The 19,306-nt window shown below is 46.6% G+C and overlaps 1 protein-coding gene across 2 annotated transcripts; it reads right to left on the reverse strand.

The window, feature by feature from the left end:
• Positions 1-1,131: 1,131 nt before the first annotated feature.
• On the reverse strand, positions 1,132-18,305 carry PLA1A (phospholipase A1 member A). 2 transcript variants are annotated; one of them, XM_035314770.1, is made up of 11 exons: positions 18,070-18,305; positions 16,158-16,359; positions 14,773-14,950; positions 13,516-13,624; positions 9,896-9,997; positions 8,866-8,955; positions 7,841-8,008; positions 6,820-6,909; positions 6,277-6,385; positions 2,573-2,737; positions 1,132-1,620 (listed from the first exon to the last, which is right to left on the reverse strand). In XM_035314770.1, exons 1-11 carry the CDS (start codon positions 18,146-18,148, stop codon positions 1,536-1,538), a joined length of 1,377 nt encoding a protein of 458 aa, XP_035170661.1. In that variant the 5' UTR covers positions 18,149-18,305; the 3' UTR covers positions 1,132-1,535. The 2 variants fall into 2 exon arrangements, with proteins under 2 accessions (XP_035170661.1, XP_035170660.1); XM_035314769.1 differs by having other exon boundaries at positions 7,841-8,026.
• Between the last annotated feature and the right edge of the window lie 1,001 nt (positions 18,306-19,306).

A 19,306-nucleotide genomic window follows, 5' to 3' on the forward strand; every position in this document is an offset into this window, starting at 1 on the left:
CTGCATACACTGCTTCTTGCACTACTCGCCTTTGCTTTCATCCCAGGATGGGACAAGGGGGCTGCCCAGGTCTGGGGATCGTCCTGCTAATGGCTGTCACCACGGCCAGTCACTGCGCTCTCTTGGTTGTACTCCAGCCTCCAACAAGAAGCTCCTGGAAAACTCTTCGGTCATGGCACCATCAAACTGGGATCTGTGCCAGGCTGTCAGTTTGTCTCTAACTCTCTCCTGAGCGGACACTAGAGATCATTTGTTAATTAGCCTTCCAAGCAGCCACATGGCAGGGTCCAAAAGTTGGGATGTGAGCTGAGGGCAGGAGGTAACTCTGCAGTGACAATATCTAGTGGAGTGACAGCTCATGCAGAGTGACAGAGCTCTCCTCAAGGCAGAAATGCTTTTAGCATGTCCCTTTCTCTTGACCATAGTGTTCCAGGTGAACTTGTTTGTCTCTCAGTAAAGCCAGTCCAGGGAAACAGTGAGATTGGTCTACAAGGTGTGTGGTTTTGGGCAAAAGCGATGCAAGACTTGTTGCCTCTTTAATTTGCAGATGCATCAAGGTGGTAGAAAACGGGTAGAGTGGGTAAGGGCTGCTTCTGTATGTATCTCCTTGACATTGTAGTCTTCTACCAGTGCTTTCCAGATATTTGCTACTTTTCCATGTCCGAAGGGCTGTGCTGAGTTCCTGGGGCTAATTTGTGGTCCTACAGCTACAGCTGATGTCCTTCTGTTACCTTCTCTTCTGGGCAGTTGCTCAAAGCAGTGCAAAATTGCATGGAAGAGCACTCTGAGCTTCTGGTGTCAGCTTCGCTTCATGTGAGCTTCAAAGAGAATACGCCAACAGCCTGAAGAGCTGCACCAGTCCCACCATGAGATGGAGATCCACTCTGATAACACGAAATTGAGAGGTTCTCACTTTGAAAGCATCTTGCAGGTGGTGCAAGTGAGTTCTCCGCTAAGCAAGTTGTCTAAGCAACTAGGGATGTGGTTTAGTGGTGGACTTGGTAGTTAGTCTAGGTGATGGTTGGGCTTGATGATCTTAAGGGTCTTTTCCAACGTAAGTGATTCTATGATTCTATAACACCTCCCAGTTCCAAGGCTAAATCAAAACTAAACTCCCCTTGCTGAGGAGAAGTAATACTTCACACCTTTAATACAAAAACCTCAAGACACTTTAATAAAACACAAATGAATCATCCCAGTACTCCCTGTGCAGAAAGAGTGATATCATCTCCTCCTTTCACAGAGATTGAAATCTTGTGATTAAATGACTTGCCCATCTCTTTCAGATCTTGGTGCAGAATCTGTGAGATAAAAGTCCTAATTCAGTCTTTTAACTGGGAAGTCTTGCTGCAACTGCTAAGTCTCGTACTCACTGATGTACTGCACGCTACTTTTCCCTGACATCCGCTCCTGAATGCAGGAAGTAAAAGACCCATGTAGTTCTTTGATGAAAGTATCATCCGTGAGCAGAGAGAAGCAGTAGGTTTAGGACTCCTTCCCAATCTTGGGTATGCATCCGTACTCTGAAAGACGTGCTAGGCACACGCAGCAGGCAGCTGGTCAGAGTGGTCTGTGTTGCCATAAAGAGTGATGTTCCCGGGCAGGCAAAACATGGTCCTGCTGTGGGAAGAGCACAGGGAAGTTTGTTTTAGAAGGCAGGCATTGCTATCCTGGTACACAGGCAAACAAGCTGCTGATGGACCTCATGCTGCTTTGCAAGGGTATGGTGGACATGGTGCTAAGCCTTGGCTGGGTGGAATCAGCTGGAGGGTGGTCTGTGGAGCTGTGCCTTCCACCTTTCCACCGCTCCCTCCTAGAAGAACCCTTGCTTCTTGGAGTGCTCTTGGTTTTGCAATGAGTGCAGTTGTGATCCTGTGCAACTCTGCAGCTTCCCACCCACATCGCAGTCAAGTCCAGTGCTTCCAGGGGTGCAGGTTAGCACACCTTCAAGACAGCATGCCATGCTGTCCCATTCATAAGTGGCAAAAAGCCGTGTATCCTGCCTGTCCATCCTAATTTTGGGATTATAATGAGGAATAGTCCTTATGCTCAAGTGTTTTTTACATGGGAATGACTATCCCTATCTGGGCCTGTGGTATATTTTTCTGCCTTGTGCTTGACTCTCCATACAGCCCATCAGAACAGAATCTGAATGTGAGCCGGTCTCCCTTCTGCTTCTGGGTTTCCCTGCTTTGGAGTGCTTACTAGCTTGCTTCAGCCAGGAGGTAGCATAAGAGTCAGCTCAGAAGCAATATGGGAAGGGTTTAATGTGTCAGTATAGACCCTGCTATTTTGCCCTGCCCATGAGAACTTCAGATCTGCAACAGACCTGGTGAGAATGTTGTATTATGGAGAAGGTCATCATGTCTCTCAGGATGAGGACTTGGCTGCTTCAACTCTGCAGAAGGTAGTTACAGCTGCAGGTATATACTTATTATATACATAGGGACACAGAGGGATGGGAGAGACCTCTTTATGCATTTATCGAAGCTGGAGAGAGAATGCACTAGTATGAAGTACAAGCTGCATCCCCAGGCTCAGTGGATGCCTGAAAGGTATTCCTGTGACTTACTTCTTATTGAGAGGCAGTGGGGCTGCACAGAACTTGCCGACAACGTGCGACTCATCCTTCCTCCAAAATCGGTTCTTGGGGAGATACTTGAGTGTCACTTTGTTTATCTCGCAGAGGGGAACCTTGTGGGCCAGCAGCCGCTTGCCCAGCTCCTCCTGCTGAGGTCTGCAAGGCAGGGAGAGAGCTGTGAGGGAGAGTGTTCAGTCAGCCTGCGGATGCATCAAAACACCGAAGGAACCTGGGGTATTCACGTGAAACCCTCACATAAATAAAAGACCCATCTGTCAAAATAGGGCATTACATGAGAATCTGCAACTGAACATATTCTTATTGGCCTTCTGCTCCATGCTTTACCTCTGCAGTCAGGAGCACTTCTGTGTAAAAATGCTTCCTTCTGTCACACAGTTGCAACAACCGTCCCCGCTATTGTGCATAGATTGAAATACTACCCATACTGCTACAGAGAGGTAAGTGGTAGGTAAGGTGAACATCTATGAAACCGTGGGTGGCACAGATCTGAACTGATTATTCACCACTTGTTCCAGTGCAGGAGCTAGGGGTCATCAAAAAAATGTGAACAGGTGGTAGGCTTAAAATGACTGCTCAGCGCACAAAATGCCGTTCTGTTCAAGCTGCTCAAATCCTTGCTGTGGGATGTTGTGGATGCTAGAAAGTTTATATGACTGCACAAGTCGTAGGAGGGGTCTAGACAAGTTCATGGAAAATAAAAGTGTTGGGAGCTAATAAAGACAAAGAACTCGCTTTTGGCTTTGAAGGTCCCTGAGATGTGTTTAACTAGAAATTGGGAAACAGGGAAACTACCTTGGCTAAGTATTGCTGCGTGCCTTTTTATACTCTTCTCTAGGCATTTGCTTTTGGCCATGTTGAAGGTGGGGTGCTTGGACAGATGGACCTTTGTGCCTATGCTCTTTACCAGGTAACGGGAACTGAGAAAAGCCAGAGGGTGGGTAAAGAGCTAAAGGCTGGGTGAAGAGCCCAGTGGCAGACTGTGTGCTATGAAGTGGTGCTGCCCAGCCACTTTACCTCAGTGGGCTGCTCCCCTTCCATGGAGTCTGTCCTGTGGGCCTTCTTACGCCTGGCCTACTTGGCACCTCTGGGAGCCTGGAGAGCATCTACTCCCTTGCACCGCTGAATAATGTGCTGAGCTGACTCATTGAAATCCTAGAAGCATCTGGTGACTGCCTGCTCAGAAACGTGACAGTAGGGAAAGGGGAGAGGTGACAAAAGGGTCGGGAAGCGGCTACAATTCTGCTAACCAAAATTGCCTCTAGGAGTGGGCCGATGGCTGGACTCGATGCCCTCCTTTGGGGCCAGAGTGCCCAGCCCAAACCAGTGCACCCAGTTCCCTTGTTAGACTGCAGCAGTAGATATTGGAGGCTTTGTGTGGCTGGCATGAAGCTGCCAAAAATGAGAAGCATCGTGAAATTGCAGCTATAAAGTCCAGTAATAGATGGCAAATGGAAAACAGAGGGGAGGCTGTCTCTTTACTGTGTATTTTGCATGGGCAGGATGCAGCTGTGCTGTAGGACAGAGGAGCACAGTTAAGTAGGTTGAATAAATCCTCTGCTGGGACTGACATTTGGTCAGAGCCCACACCACCTCTGGATGCGTGTGGGACTCTGGCTGACTTCAGAAGTATGTTTCCTTGGCTATGGAGGAGGATGACATGTTACATTGACGTGTAAGCAATGCCAATGCAGCTGGGAAGAGTGCCCTGTAACAATTTCCTTACTCTGTCAGCCCCACAGCATCTGTGGGGCTTGGGGGCAGGTCTCTCTCGAGGGCACTCTGAGCAACATGTGTGGGGTAACGGCATCTTGAGGGGTGAGATCAGAACTGATTGAGAGAGGTCAGTGTGAGGCAAGGAATGAGTCGCTTGCTGAAGGCATGGGAATGGCCAGACACTACCATGTCCCCGTGTGGTTCCTGGGAACCATGGGATGACATGCAGATTAGATCACTTGAAATATTCAGTGTCTGAACTGCAGTGTGAGAACCTACAAAAGATGTCTGTTTGACTCTCTGAGATTAACTATACCGGAGGGTTGAGCTTTTCTTGGAGACGGGGGGAGTTTCTTTGCTTTTTACTCCAGTGCGAGTTAAAAAGGCTATCTTCACATGCACTCCCAAATCTGTTTATTGCTCTAAGTGCATTTTTCAGTTTAGTCTCCTGCTTCTTAGGAGGGCGCTTAAGTGATTAATACAGCTGCTGTCCTCCCAGGGCAAGGGTGTCCCTGGATAGCTGTAACTCTGTCTCATTAAAACCTGAGGGTACAGTAAAGTCGTGGGATCGCCTGCCTGTGTCACTTCCCCGGGCAGCCTTTCTCTCCAGTGTTCACATGCCTCCTGCTGGACACGTATCAAGCACTGTATACGAGAGCTGCAAAAGGAAGTGCTGCAAGTTCTCCTGAGAAAACCCACGCGTCCTGACTTGGTCGGGGTGTTGTTATTCCCCTCCCTTCTGGAAAAGGCAGATTTGGCCTTCAAGTTTCCAGGGCTGGTTGGACCTGCCTTTGTTTCGTGGAGGTGTTGGACAGATTGAGCTCCATCAAGCTGGAGTATGAACTCCAAATTGCAGTGTTAGGCTGGAAATCCATGATCAAGCAGCTGTGTCATGCTGGAGAGCACTACAGCAGGCTTTCCCATCCCCAGTTCTCACCCCTACCTCCTGGTGCAAAGGATCAAAGCAACACAGTTAGCATCAAGTCACAATTTTTTGGCTTAATAAGGTCTATGTGGGATCCAGTACTGGGACCCCTCTGATCCGAGGAGAGCTGGCTGAGGTCTTTAGCAGGCTGCTTTCCTGCTTCCTGAGGGAGCCAGCACTCTTTGCTGTCTGCAACATACGCAGCCTTTAGCTGGCTGCCCATATGGTGGCTACTAGACAACCAGAGCGGGTAGGAAGGTGTGGGAAGAAGTGACAAATACTTTTTTTCTGGGGAACTTCTCTGTGGTGGGGAGATCCCCCTGAGGCAAGGGCTGGGGGAACAGGGCTCTGAGTCTCATCTTTTAATTCAGGTATGGTTTGGAGGACGGTGTTGTCAAGCGAAACTTTACTGTCTACATATGTGCTCTTGGTCCCCTGCTCACTCAGCATTTTCCCTACAATGGGAGCATGGGAGCTTTGCTGTGTTACTGCAGAGACAAGCTACTGAACATATTTCTAACTCTGCAGAGGTGCACTTGTTTCCTCTCTGCAGCTGCTGTCCTAATGGGCACCAAGAGAAATGTCTGAGCCATGATGTCCATCTGTCTGGAACCTGTGGTGAGTAGGGTCTTGGTGTGGACAACTCTGTCTGCCAGAGTAGGATCAATAAATATCTGACAGCGACTGTGATTTGAATCAGCGCCAGGCAAGGGTATGGTGTACAAAAGGAACTGTGGTAGCAACACAAAGGTAGGCAGATCTGGGGATCCTGGAACACACCTACTGCTTTGTGTACTTGTGGGCTTAGCTGGGGTTACTGAATAATGGTAACACATACCTGATTCCTGAGAGCATTTAAGGGAAACGTGGAGGGGTTCAAGAAGAAAGGTTGTGCTTCATCACACAGTGACTGCACTCAGGGAGATGCGCTATCCTTGTGCCTTTCCTGGACTGGGACAAACATCCTTACACATGGATATGGTAAAAAAAAAAAAAAAAAAAAAAAAACAGGCCAGAAGCATGCACTGTCACTCACATGGTGATCTTTGCAGTGTCCCTGGTGCTGTTGCTGTAGAAAGTGATCTCAATGCTGGTGACTACATTTCTTTTCTTCTGCAGTCGGAACTCAACCAGGCTGTGGTGGACTGAGCAAGAGGAAAAGTATGTGTGAGTGAGTCGGTTGTACCTAGCCTGCCAAAAGAAGTCATCCCTAGCTCTCACTCCCTGCTCCCACCAGCACGAAGAAGGTTATGCAGATCTGAGAAAGAAAGTAGACCCTGAAGTATAGGACACACAGTGGACATGTCCGCACAGTCTGGTGTGAACAGACAGGCCTTTTCTGTACTCCTCACTTCAGTCCTGAAGCCACATGGCTGTGTTAATCCAGGGCTGTGCCCACACTAATAAATCCATTAGAAAGGGCTTTTCAGGAGAGATATGTGCAGTAATTGATTTCCAGCTATGTGTCTTATGCCACAGCAGCTGCTTCTGAAGGGGGGTAGGCTGCGACTGTCTGTCCTCCCCAGTCTGCCTCATTTGGTCAACCCCCTTCTGGCTTGTTTTTTTCTTTGTTACTTACCACAGAACGGGGCTGACGGACTTGTCATTAAGTAAACAATCACTTCCTTGGGCAGCCTTCTCATGCTGACCCCTGCCTGCTCCAGCAGGCCTGCAGGAGGAAACAAAGTCAGCGCAGGGAAAGCCATGAAGGAGCCAGAACAGAAATGGAAATACAATTAGTTCCAATTCACCTCTGCTCCCCCCTCCCAGCTCTGTTGTCTTGGAGGACAGACCCCTTTCTTTACACCAGTGCAAATCAGACCAAACACAGGTTTGTGGTATCCACCTGACAGGTTAACAGGCCCTCAGAAAATCTCCCCTGACTACCCTAGGTAATCGGCAGGAGAGTATCTCTTGGTGGTTTTGTGCAGATGCAAACAAACACAAGGTGCTAGGACAATGCAAACAAAAGGTACTGGGAAACTGGATTTTTGGCTCAACTGAGAAGACCTGCACCACTGACGAGGTGACGATGTGGTTTTGGTGAGGTGGGAAGGGAGCGGCTGATCTGAGAGCCCCTCTTGGTACTGCTCTGGTACCGGTCACCAAATAGCACCAGAGGACACTTCCTCTCCTCTTGCCACAGCCCAGTTTCAGAAGCCTAAAAGAGGCAAATATTGCCTTCTGCCAGTCCATCTTTGGTGTGGCCATGGCAGGGATTTATCAGGAAGTGACACAGTGAATGGGACTTCATGCTTGGCTAAAACTTCCAGCTGCTTCTCTGAACAATACACTTTGTGAGCTCATTGCCCATGTGTTAGGCAGGTGATTCTGGAGACTGACCTTTAGCACTCTGCTGGGCCCTGTGAAATGTTTAAAGATCAGAAATGTTCAAGACACCATTTTTTTTTAATGTCTGACAGTACATGAGCTTCTGGCTTCTGTACGGAAGCCTGAAAATGAACCAGCTTCTCGCTATCCCCAGAGGGATCCCAAGCAAACCCTGCTCAGAGAAATCTGAATCGTGCTGCAGTCTGCACTGACACCCGTCAGGAATGTATCGTCCCCTGCTCCACGAAGGCCTCATGCTGGTACTGTACCTATTCTGGGACAGGAGAACGGGAAGGGATCATCACAGTCCAGGCACCGGCCATTCAAAAAATCCTGATGACTTGAGCAAGGGAACGCCACTATGGGACAGGAGTGTTTCAAGGCACTGACGTAGAGATGTACTGCCCTCATGTGATCACAGATCAGATACTTGTAGCCTGTAAGAAGAAAGTCACCTAGAGAAAAGCATCAATGAGCCTTTCAGTTGGTTTGGGTCTTTCTACAATTTCTTAAGGAATGGAAAATCAAGAAATACTATTCTTCTTCTCCATGAATAGCATTTTGTAGAGCACCTCTGTGACTACAAACCCAGATCCTGCTGCAAAGAAAGTCATGCAGGAACTTGGAAGTATATCTCCCACACCAAATCCCCCAGAAGAGGGGCCATATGGTTGCCCTGTCTCTGTCAGCGTGTGACCAATGAAGGCCCAAGCCTTCTGCAAGGGGGTACAGTAGCTTTGACTTCCACCTGCACTGTGACCGCTGCTCTGGTAATCGAGGTGCCTTGGGCATCCTTAGTAATGTGACCCTCAATGGGGCTGGTTCCTCCAGAAAGTATTTGAATATTTATCCACACTATTTACTGTGTGAAGTCCCACTCACTAGAAGGAAAAGGCAGTAATCACACAAGCTGTCTAAGCCTGCAGCATGAAAAGAAAAAGAAGCTTTTGCTGGTAGCAAAGAGCCCTTCTAACAAAAATGCTTTCTTTGCTGCTATAAGCTCTGTCAATGTTAGGTGGTGTGGGCTCATACAGAAGTGTCACCAAAATCACATCTCTTGACAGCAGGTGCTGCCAAGACACTTGACCTGCAAGTGATTTTAGTTTCAAATGCTTTCTGTGCTGCTCAGAGGAGACGTGGGCTGTGAAGCTCTGCTCCCGTGTGTCCTTACAAATATGTGTTGTCTTGCTTTGATATCTTCTCTGACTGTAGCAGGAGCTGGTTGCCAAACAGCATTTTCATGGACTGCTAAATGACCACAAAGGTTTTTTGCTTGGCCAAAGAGTGCTCTCACCTGCAGAGATGAATCGGGGACATCCTGGCTGATCTTTGCCTCCATTGACGAAATAATCGATGTGGCCTACAGGGATCCGGATCCCGAAATCTGAAAGCAGGTGAAAAGCCACTTCACGCTTATGCTTGGCTCTGCTGTAAGCTGTACCCTATGTGGTATTTGACAGAGCCCCATAACTGGTTGAACATTAGTAGTATTAGTAGTGCTGGACCCAGTTTCCATATTTGTTGTTGTTGTTGTTGTTGTTTTTCCACACAGCAAGAACACATTTCCTGTTCCCTCCCAGATGCCTGCATTGTGCAGTTCATGTCATCACCAGGTTTCCTGCATGGAGCAGAGAGTGCTCCAGGACCTGCCACCAAAATGACTGGCAGACTGGCAACTTTGGCTTCATCATCATCCCTGTCCCTCACATTCTTGACCCTGTGACTACAGTCTTAACGAGGGATTATGAGGCATGACTGAGAGTTATGTTGGTAGAGATTTTCGTGATCTCCAGGTAAAAGGTATGACTGAAAGGCACCACGTTATTATTATTATTATTTTTGCATGTTCCACCTAGCAGACTTTAAGTGCTTTGGAAATGTTACTCTGTTGTTGCACCAGCTGTGGGTTTGACTCCATTACTTTATTCACCGGTGCCTACAGTGGCACCTTTCTGATGTCATGTGGGCAAAAGCAAAGTGAGACTAGACATGTAAATTCCTTCCATGTGGTAAAAACCACACTGAGCTTGTGCTGTGGAAATTAACTCTGCTGTAGCAGGGTTAAAGAAGAAATATTTGCTGGAAGATTGCCATGTGTCTAGAGCAGTAAAGCTTCCACCTGTCTGTTGCTGTGATGTGCTTTGGGGTATGGATACTTACCAATGAATTCATCATTAAAACCTATCTAATCAAGGAATACCCTCAGACTGAACCTGAACTCATGGTCATCTGGTGTAAATGGGACAATGACCTACGTGGCCCTTAGCAATAATAATGGCAGGAAGAACAGAAGTGCAGGCTGAAGAGGATGGAAGCCAGCTTACTGTCAGCATCCGTATGAATGGCTTCCACAAAGAGGGCATCCCCAGGGTCCAGGCGTTCCTCCAGACTGGCTCTGGTGTACTTTGGGCCTGCAGGGTCTAGGCCTGCAACAAAATCAAAGGATGTGGACCTGTTAAAGTGGGTCCAGAGAAGGGCCACGAGGATGGTCAGAGAGTTGGAGCATCTCTTCTGTGAAGAAAGGCTGAGAGAGCTGGGGTTGTTCAGCCTGAAGAGAAGGCTCTAGGGAGACCTCATTGCAGACTTTCAGTACTTAATGGGGGCTTATAAAAAAGATGGACAGCAACTTTTTGTTCAGGCAGATAATGATAGGACAGGATGAATAGTTTTAAACCAAAAGAGGAGAGATTTAAGTTGGATGTTAGCAGAAAATTCTTCACTCAGAGGGTGGTGAGGCACTGGCACAGGCTGCCCAGAGAAGCTGTGGATGCCCCATCCCTGGAGGTGTTCAAGACCAGGCTGGATGGGGCTTTGGGCAACCTGGTCTGGTGAGAGGTGTCCCTGCCCATGGCAGGGGTTTGGAACTGGATGGGCTTTAAGGTCCCTTCCAACCCAAACCATTCTGTGATTCTAAATACCTCAACAACAGTAAGTGTTCCTCAGACCCTCTCTTTCTTATTTCTGGACCAGTTATTTTATCCAAAACTTTTAAAATGTTGCCAGGCAGAAGTGATGAATTATTCCCACATCATACTGATTATTGTCCAGAAAGATTTCTGCCCTCACTAAGTTCCACTGCAGCTACCTTACCGTGTCCTCCACTGCTCCCAGACATCCATTCCCATGAAGCAGTTCTGTACCAAACAGCCTGCAAGGCCTCAAGTTTCTAGGCTGTAAAGCCATGACTGAGCTTCAAATACCTCTGACAGAGTGGTTACGGAGTGTCTTTTGGATTTTCAGTGAAAGAGAATCAAACTTTTAACACCTTTCCTAATTGTACTGTCATCTGCAGTAGTGCTACAGTCTGAGAAATGTCACTGGAGATCTTGAGTTAGGTGATGAATTCAGCATCCTAGGCATTAACCAATCCAAGCATTAAGAAGGTTCAGTACTATCAAACATCCTTATAACAGAGAGGCTTCTGAGCCCTCTCTCCACAAACAAAATCAAGTTCTCAAGCAGCCATCTATATTTTTGCCTAAAAAAATATGGATGCTCTTAGAGCAAATTCTGAAAAGCCAAAGGAATACTGAAAGTTATCTTTGACAGTATCATGGAACAGGTTAAGATCATGTTTTTGTTCTGGCTGAGGTTTATCCTGCTCACTTTGCCTAGGAAAATAACATCACAAAACTTCTTCCACTCTCCAGGCAGCAACAATAGTTTAAGAAGCAGCTCTGCCCCAGGTACCAGAGCTCTCATCCTCAGAGTTGGCCAGTTTCACTGCCTTGGTCTCAGTCCCATTAATTCTCTATGGAGAAGGTGGAGTCAACAAAATACAAACTGACATGTTGCATTTGTGTGTGGGACAGGGGAGGAGGGGAATGGAAAGAAGAAAAAAAAATATTTCCTATTCTATCTAAAAATAAAAGCTGTCAAAGGGACAAGTGCTCAGAAGAATGTACTGCTTTATTTATTTATTTGTTTATTTATGGTCTTGTCCAATACAGAAAGCTGAGAGGTTCCCTGCCCACTTCTACAGACCAAATTTTAGTCAAAGGCTTTAAGAGAGGCTTAGAAGTGTTATCAAGTACAGCTTAAAGTTCTTCCTGAGCAGGGAGAAACACAGGGATGAAAAGCAGCCAATTCTAGCTCAGCTTCAAGGCAAGCACCTTTCCACCCTCTGTTCTCTATGCCAGCCTCCTCCAAGGATAGAATCATCGAATCCCTTCAGTTGGAAAACACCCTTAAGATCATCACGTCCAACCATCACCTAATGTACACCCTGTACTATTCACTGTAGCTGTACTGTGTGCAAGTAGATTTCCTCAGGCTTCCTCTTTTCCATTTAAAGAACTGAAACAAATTGCTCTTCAGCAATTTTGGAAACGGGCAGTTCATTCAAGTTCCTGTAGCATTTGTTTTCTTGCACAAGGAGATGTCCACAAGAACAGGCGTGACTTAAAGAAACTCACTGCACAGAAACAGTCTGTCTTCTGACGTCCAAGATATTCATTCTGGTTTTACTTCACAGTTCCTTCTAGGTGGCTGAAAACACTTCAGCAAATTATGGCTCTGGAACCACATTGCTCTGTGTATGTGTGCGTGTGTGGAAAGAGGCAGGAGACGAGATCAGAAGAGACATCTTGGCTGGGTCTAGTTCCACCTGTCTTCATGCTCTTACATCTGAACCGGAGCCTGCAATGCCCAGTGTGCCTTTGAAGTCATAGGGCAATCAGGAGTGTAGAAAAAGCATCTTCTAGTACAGCTAAAAATAAATGGAATAAATAAACCTACAGAGTTTTTATTTACCCTTGAGGATACCTCTGTGAGACAGCCCAGCGTGGGCTGAGGCAGACTGGAAGCCATGTTCTGTCTATGTCTGTTCCTCCTTGGTGGAGTTTTCTCTCCTACCAAAACGAATTTCCAGCCCTGGAGTTTCCCCAAACTTGACAAACCCTTGATTTGATGTAGAAGGCCATCCTGCTTTGAGTGGGAGGTTGGACTGGAGACCTTCCAAGGTCACTTCTCACCCGAATAATTCTGTGTCTCTGTTCCTGCCCCATACCTAAAAGACTGCAGGGTCCTGTGTGAATGAAAAAGGTCTACATGCCACAATCAACCTCTATCCATCTTCCTCTGTAATTCCCCCACTGCAATCTCTTCCTCACATCCAGAATTTTGTCTGTCTGTGTTCAAGGACAGATCTGATTTGGTACCACAGGGTGACCTCAGACCAGTCTCCCGTGGAAACAGCTGACTTGTGGGAAAGAAGAGCAAGAAGTTTCATCTGGGGGGTCCCCACCTTGTCTCAGGCGCTTGCCTTTGATCCTTGCCTGAGCTGTGTTGTAAGGATGCCATGTCCAGCCCCGTACTTTGCTGACCCTACCCTTGCCTTGGTGGCTGGGCTTCCTGGCTTGGCCTTGGACTTGCCTCATCACTGCAGACATGCCTGGATTGTGGATGACGCTGGTTCCTGTCACTGGACCTGCTCTACTCTTCTTGTCCAGGTATGGTAAGACTGTGTCCCTTGTCAGTGAGGTTGCTGCCTGTCTCCTTCGCTCTCACACTTGGCTCCCACCTCACCTTTTCCTGCAGAGAAGCTCACTCTTGCTGCTCCCCCCACCGATAACAAGCATCGTGGGCCTTAAATAAGAACCACAGAGGCATACCTGCTGTAAAGTGGAAGCAAAGCATGAGGGTGTCATGTTGTTTCGTTAGTGACAAGGCCTTACAAATAAGATAGCTCCCACCAGTTTGAAGACTGGAGCAGAGGCAGAAGGAACTTTTTTTTTCAAATATTTGCACTCCTGTGGTGGTGTGGAGGAGACTGATGGTTGGAAAGGCATTGTCAGGCTCTTCTTAAGCGAGGAAGAACCCCATAAGCTTGGATTTAATGAGCCGTCATGGTGTTAAAAGAACACTATGGATGACTCTCCTTTCCTGCTCTTCCATTCTTTCCCCAGAACAAGAAATGAAGACCCAAGACTCAGTTTTACGATACCTGTTATCCGTCCCAGCTGACCGTCGTGGAAGTGCCCGACTAGGCCCGCAACATGCGCACCGAGGCTCACGCCAATGATGTGGATGAATGTCCCTGAGACTCCCAGGGCCTGCAGATTGATGATATAAATCAGTATTTCTGCAGAAGGTAAGTGAAATACCCTGTCCCAGCCCACTCAGCAAGTCCATAACATATGGGTTGTACCCATACCCTGATTATTAAGAGTATATTTTCAGAGAAAAAGGACTTATCCATAAGCTGAACTGCCAGGTAAAGCACGGCCACTGAGACATGATGTGAGATGACCCCATCCAAAGGAACCCAGCTGGCTGGAGGCCGGTCTGTGTGATGCAGCACCACACAATGGTACTGCACATGGTGCAGGAGACCACAGGGATGAGACGAACAATCCTGCCTTCGAGATATGTGTAGCTACATCTCGCAGCAGTACTGAGGCTTATGAGAAGCCAGTGTAGTCTTCTGTGGTGGAGGGGCTGGGCAGAAAAAATCCTTGAGTAGCTGGACTAGGGCCCAGCACAGGCACAGGATGGATGGCAAGGGTCATGTTGCTGCCCAGTCATTTGTTCACTGTGTGACCTAATCAGTAAAGAGGGGTGACAAACTTCTTTCCCCCTTCCCTTTTCCCCTCCTTTTCACTCCATCCTCCTGATCACAAAACCATAGAATCATAGATCACTGCTCAAAGAGTTGCTGTATTTCTGGATAGGAAAGTGTGACTGCACACTGGGGTGCATACCCAGGAACTCCCATGCTCTGTGGTCAGGTTCTAGAGTGAAATTGTTAGGCAGACAGTTTATGCATGGCTGGTAAATATAAAGATGTGACATCCTCATTGCATAAGTGCTGTTCAGCTGTGCTGTGCATGAGCAAAATAGGACACAGCTGGGGATTTCCAGCTACTAAGAAGTATATCTGTAACCCAAAGCAAATACAAAATAGCCTCAAATCCCACACCTACAGCTTCCTGAAAAAAAAAAATATATATATATATATGGGCTGAAGAAGAAGCCTGCCCAGTGAAGCACAGACCTGAGATAACCCAAGGCATCCATCCATGATAGAGAGGGGAAAAACAAAAAGAAAAAATATCTTTAGCACTACACAGTGCTCACTCCGGAATAAAGAGCTCACTTGCCCAGCTCCCGGGGACAGCAGATTGGGAGCAGCTCTCTAGATTGTCTGCATGAGTGGCATTCTGTGACCGTGCTTCCCCACTGGGAAAGCACAGAATCTTACCAGGAGCTTGCTGATGAAGTGTGAGATGGAGAGGGCCAGCTGTGTGACGTTATCCACTGCAGAGTGATAGGCTCCAGTAGACCCATGAACCCAGTCCACCACAATCACGTTCACCTGGCTTGTGTGAAGTATGGCACGGACAAGCCCTTCAATCCAGGAAGGTTTGGTGCCCAAAGCCCTGCGGAGTCATCAGAAACACGTATGTTAGGTGTCTTCCAAAGTAGGGCATGTGCCAATTTGTTGTTCACTGATGCTGGAGCTTCACATATCCTGGTGTAGGCTGCCAGATAGTTGCTGAAAGTTTTTGTTTGTTTGGTTGTTTTTTGTTTGTTTGTTTGTTTTTCTTCCTGGTGCCAAACACACATACCTGGCATGTCTTTGCTGCAGTGTAATAAACATTTTTCAGAATGGGCTGATTCAGTAAGGAACCAAAGGAGAGAAACATCTGTAGGGCTCAGGCTGAGATCTTGGTCTTAGTGTGATGCTTCAGATAGCCACTACAGAGCCCACCTTAGGTAAGTGAACTGGCTGGGAACACATGGTCCTGCTCTGCTACCAACTGGCAGGAAGTCCTCGGTCAAATCACTTAGTCTGTCACTGCTACACTTCCTCCTCTGTAGGTGATTTAAAACCAAACAACAACAACAAAAACTCTACCCAAGAATACCAGGAAAACTGAGGAGGCTGTATCCTACGAACTTCCCCTTGTACTGCCGGGGCTGGGGGTGTGCTGTGTCATGTGAGGGCAACAGTTGGTTTTCTGAAAAGACCCTGCAGCTCCTTGCATGGTCTCATCCTGGATATCTATGCACTTTCCATTCAGGCTTTTGCACATTCAAGCCAAATAATGCTGTATGGTCACATTGGGCTGAAAAATGGCACAGTAAAATAAACTGGCAACATGGCGACAGATTAAAAAACCCTAGATTACATCCCTACATCTTCAAGATTAGAAGAGCCTGGCAGGGCTCTTAAATGCGTGAGTAATCCAAGGAGTTGTAGAACCGGGACTTGAGCTGCAAGGAGCAATTTAAATTAAAAGAATCTTAAAGAAAATACTTCTTAAAAAGAAAGGTTGAAAGAGGCAGCTGACCACAAACTAAAGGACTTAAGTTTGCATTGGAAAGAGGATTGTTGGCAGGATTTTCCATGCCCTTGGTCCTGTCCCACCAACAGTCTCCCAGGCAATTCTCAGGTATGGTTTGCTGATGAGCACTCCAGGCTCTGCTCTTAACTTGTGTTTCACATGCAGTCACTGTTGGGGAGACTAAGATTATTACATGGGCAGGGGGTTTCTCTGCCAGCCCCATGCTGTGCTTGGGAATGCCCACTGGGTGCTTAATTTATGAGTACAAATTTAGCCACAATGCTCTCCTTTCTCTCACCTGAAGCCATGGATTATGATCTTGGTTTCCAGGCTGCTGTTGAAGCTGGTGTCCTTGATAACATCATCAGCTAAAATCAACTCCCCACAGCTGGGGTTCGAGGAGGTGAATAGAAGAAACTGGACATTAAGTTTACTGCCGTGTAGGAAATTTGCTGTCTGGAAGTCAGCACACTGATGCCATGAGGTTCTGTTTGTGTTCCCTGCAATGGGAGGGGGTGAGAAGCATTATTTGGCCTGTGTCTGTGTGATGGAAGAAAAAGCTTATTCTGATTCACTAGGAAAATAAAGGTAGCAATTTGGTTTCTATTAATAAAGAGTGAAAGGATAGGACATAAATTAAAATCAGTCTGGAAAACAGGTCTGATCTGATGAATCCTTTTCTGCCCTTTGATGGAATTTGAGCATTGACAGGAAGATAACTGTGGGTGTCATGATAACTTTGACTTCCGAGAATTGTTTTACTGAGACATGAACAACAAATTATTTATATATTTTTTTCATATCAGCTCATAAGTACGTATCATAAGTACATTTATGATCTGGCTATTAGATCTTAAAAAATAGTAATAAAATGGTTGCCAGTTCACCACTGAATTGGTAGCTCTCTTCTGATTTTTCTTCGGTAGAAGGTATGAGTCTAACTGACATTTGTATAAAAAATACAGAAATAAATATAAGAATGCTGATGACAAAACCTGTCAATGACAATCAATTCACAGGATGAAGATGTTTTACGGGAAGGAAAACGCAGCTACTGGACAGCACATTCATCTGGACAAACAAACAAACAAATAAACAAATGCAAGACAAAACAACAATACCTCAAACCAGTAGATAGTACAAACTTGGGCAAATTTTGACTATAAATGAATCAAAGAGATGCAGAGCAGTATGTATGGCTAGGCAGCAGCACAAGTTACCCCCAGAAGAGCTGGATTGCCTATCATTTGGCATTTCAGAGGACTGGCTGCTGTTCTGGAGGGGTTGTAGAGGCAAGACGCTGGAATGACTGAAGGACTAAAGGGATGAAACTTATTAACCTGTGATGAGCAGGAAGCCAAACAATTGAGTAAATGATCCCTTCCAATTTAAACAATGTTTACTCTATGAACTGGTGTAGTTGCATCGTGCTGAAATGACAACGCATGCCCCATCCCTTTTCCAGACTGGAGGAAGTGGAACAGCCTTGAATTTGTATGTAAAATAAAAATAAATAATAATAATAATAATTAATAATAATAATAAAAAAAACAATCAGCTTCCTAACCACTGCCTGCTCCCACAGAAGATATTCTACAGCAGCTAGGTGGAACATGGCCTAAGGCTCAGTGCAAAGAAACGAAATTTAGCACTCAAGATTTCCCCTCGTGGGATGTGGCTGTCCCTTACTGTTGCCTATTTCGATGTTCCTGGGGACTGAAGGAAAAAGAGAAAGAGTTGTTCTCTGAAATCAGTTTAGAAATACTGCCACTCATAAGCCAGCTTCTCTAGAAAGGGTGCACTCAGTGAAAGCATGGTGCGTGTCCAGAATGGCATCAGACGAGGGGGATTGTGAGTAAAGAAAGATCACAACTAAACAGAGAAATTGACGTGCGGTGTCTGTTTATTTTCTTTCAGCTACTTGCTCAGTTTGCAAAGAAGGGGGTGCCATGTCCAGAGGTCAAGTGGTCTGTTTTGAACCTCCTTACATTTCAGAGTAATCGTGGATCATTCTTTTAAATTAAGTTAGTGGAGTGAAATCAGTGAGACAGTTTCAATCAAAGCATGGGAAAAGAAAGGACCCATTCTTAAGGCATCTAACTAGATTATAGGAAGGACCTCTTGAAACACAGGCTCTTTAGGTAGAATTGAAATCAGGCCCTTCTACGTAAAGCCTTAAATCCCTTGCCAAGCACTCATGTCTTTCTTACCTGGTTGTGCTGAACTGAGCAGCAAGATGACAGCAAGAATGAAGAGGGGTTTTCTCTTCAGATCCTCAACCATCTTCATGTTAGTCCACTACAAGTACAAGGGTTGTACACGGAAAAAGAGATGTGGTGGGCTGGTCAATCAGCTAGCCTCTGTCAATGATCAACTAGTCTGTTTCTTTTGTGAAAAAAGGGTAGGTGCAATCACCTCTGCTCGTTTGACCAAAGTCTGTGTCAGCAGAGGGCTTCACTGATATTTTGGTTTAAAAAGACGCTGACACCCCTTTCCTTCCAACTTCCCTTTCCTGAAGGCAAAATTACTGCCTCAGAAATCAGCTAGTGAAACTAATTGCAGCAACCGACGGACAGGGCTTTATGCTTGTCACCTAGCCCTGCCTCCTAGGCTCTCAGTGGGGTCACTGATTAGTCACAAGGCTTCAGAATATGCCAGTGCCAGAAAGGCTTGTAGCAGAGCTTTGCATCTGACTGCTTTCCTATTGCATTGATGTTTCTTTCCAGTTATCCTGGTTTTGGGTAGGATAGAGTTAATTTTCCTCCTAGGAGCTGGTCTGGTGATGTGTTTGGGATTGAGGATGAGAATAATGTTGATAACACACTGATGGTTTAATTGCTGCAGAGCAGAGCTTACACTAAGCCAAGGACTTTTCAGCTTCTCACACACCCTGCCGGTGAGCAGGCTGGGGGTGCAGCAGGAGCAGGGAGGGGACAAAACCAGGACAGCTGACCCCAACTGGCCAGAGATACTCCATAAAATAGTATGCCATGGTGAGCAATTAATATGGGGTGGCTGGCCTTGGGGCGGGCCTGGCGGCTGCCGCGGCCTCTCCTCCAGCCCAGAGGAAGCAACAGAGGGAGCAGGCATCAGGAGCAGCCCTGCATGGGGACAGCGGACAGAACGGCCTAAAGCTCCTGGATGTTGAGATTTAACCCCAGCAGGAAGCTGAGCACTACCAGCTGCTTACTCACTCGCCCCAGGTGGGATGGGGGACAGAATCAGAGAGGTAAAAGTGTAAGAACTCATGGTTTGAGATAAAGACATTTTATTAGGTAAAGCAAAAGCTATTCATGGAAGCAAAGTAAAACAAGGAATTCATCCACTACTTCCCATGGGCAGGCAGGTGTTCAGCCACTTCCAGGAAAGCAGGGCTCATCATGCATAATGGTGTACTGGGAAGACAAACATCAACGCTCAATGCTCCCCCCCACACTTCCTCCTTCT

Source organism: Oxyura jamaicensis, chromosome 1 (genome assembly GCF_011077185.1).
Source record: "Oxyura jamaicensis isolate SHBP4307 breed ruddy duck chromosome 1, BPBGC_Ojam_1.0, whole genome shotgun sequence".
NCBI classification, from domain to species: Eukaryota; Metazoa; Chordata; class Aves; order Anseriformes; family Anatidae; genus Oxyura; species Oxyura jamaicensis.

What these genes read in the sequence shown, in the direction of transcription:
- PLA1A (XM_035314769.1), bottom strand. Translation starts at nt 18,148, where the DNA reads ATGAAGATGGTTGAGGATCTGAAGAGAAAACCCCTCTTCATTCTTGCT. An exon ending in ATCATAATCCATGGCTTCAG is followed by an intron (nt 14,951 to 16,157) that starts GTGAGAGAAAGG and finishes ATGACTCCGCAG; the next exon opens with GGCTTTGGGCACCAAACCTT. An exon ending in GTTCTCCTGTCCCAGAATAG is followed by an intron (nt 6,910 to 7,840) that starts GTACAGTACCAG and finishes TTCCTCCTGCAG; the next exon opens with GCCTGCTGGAGCAGGCAGGG.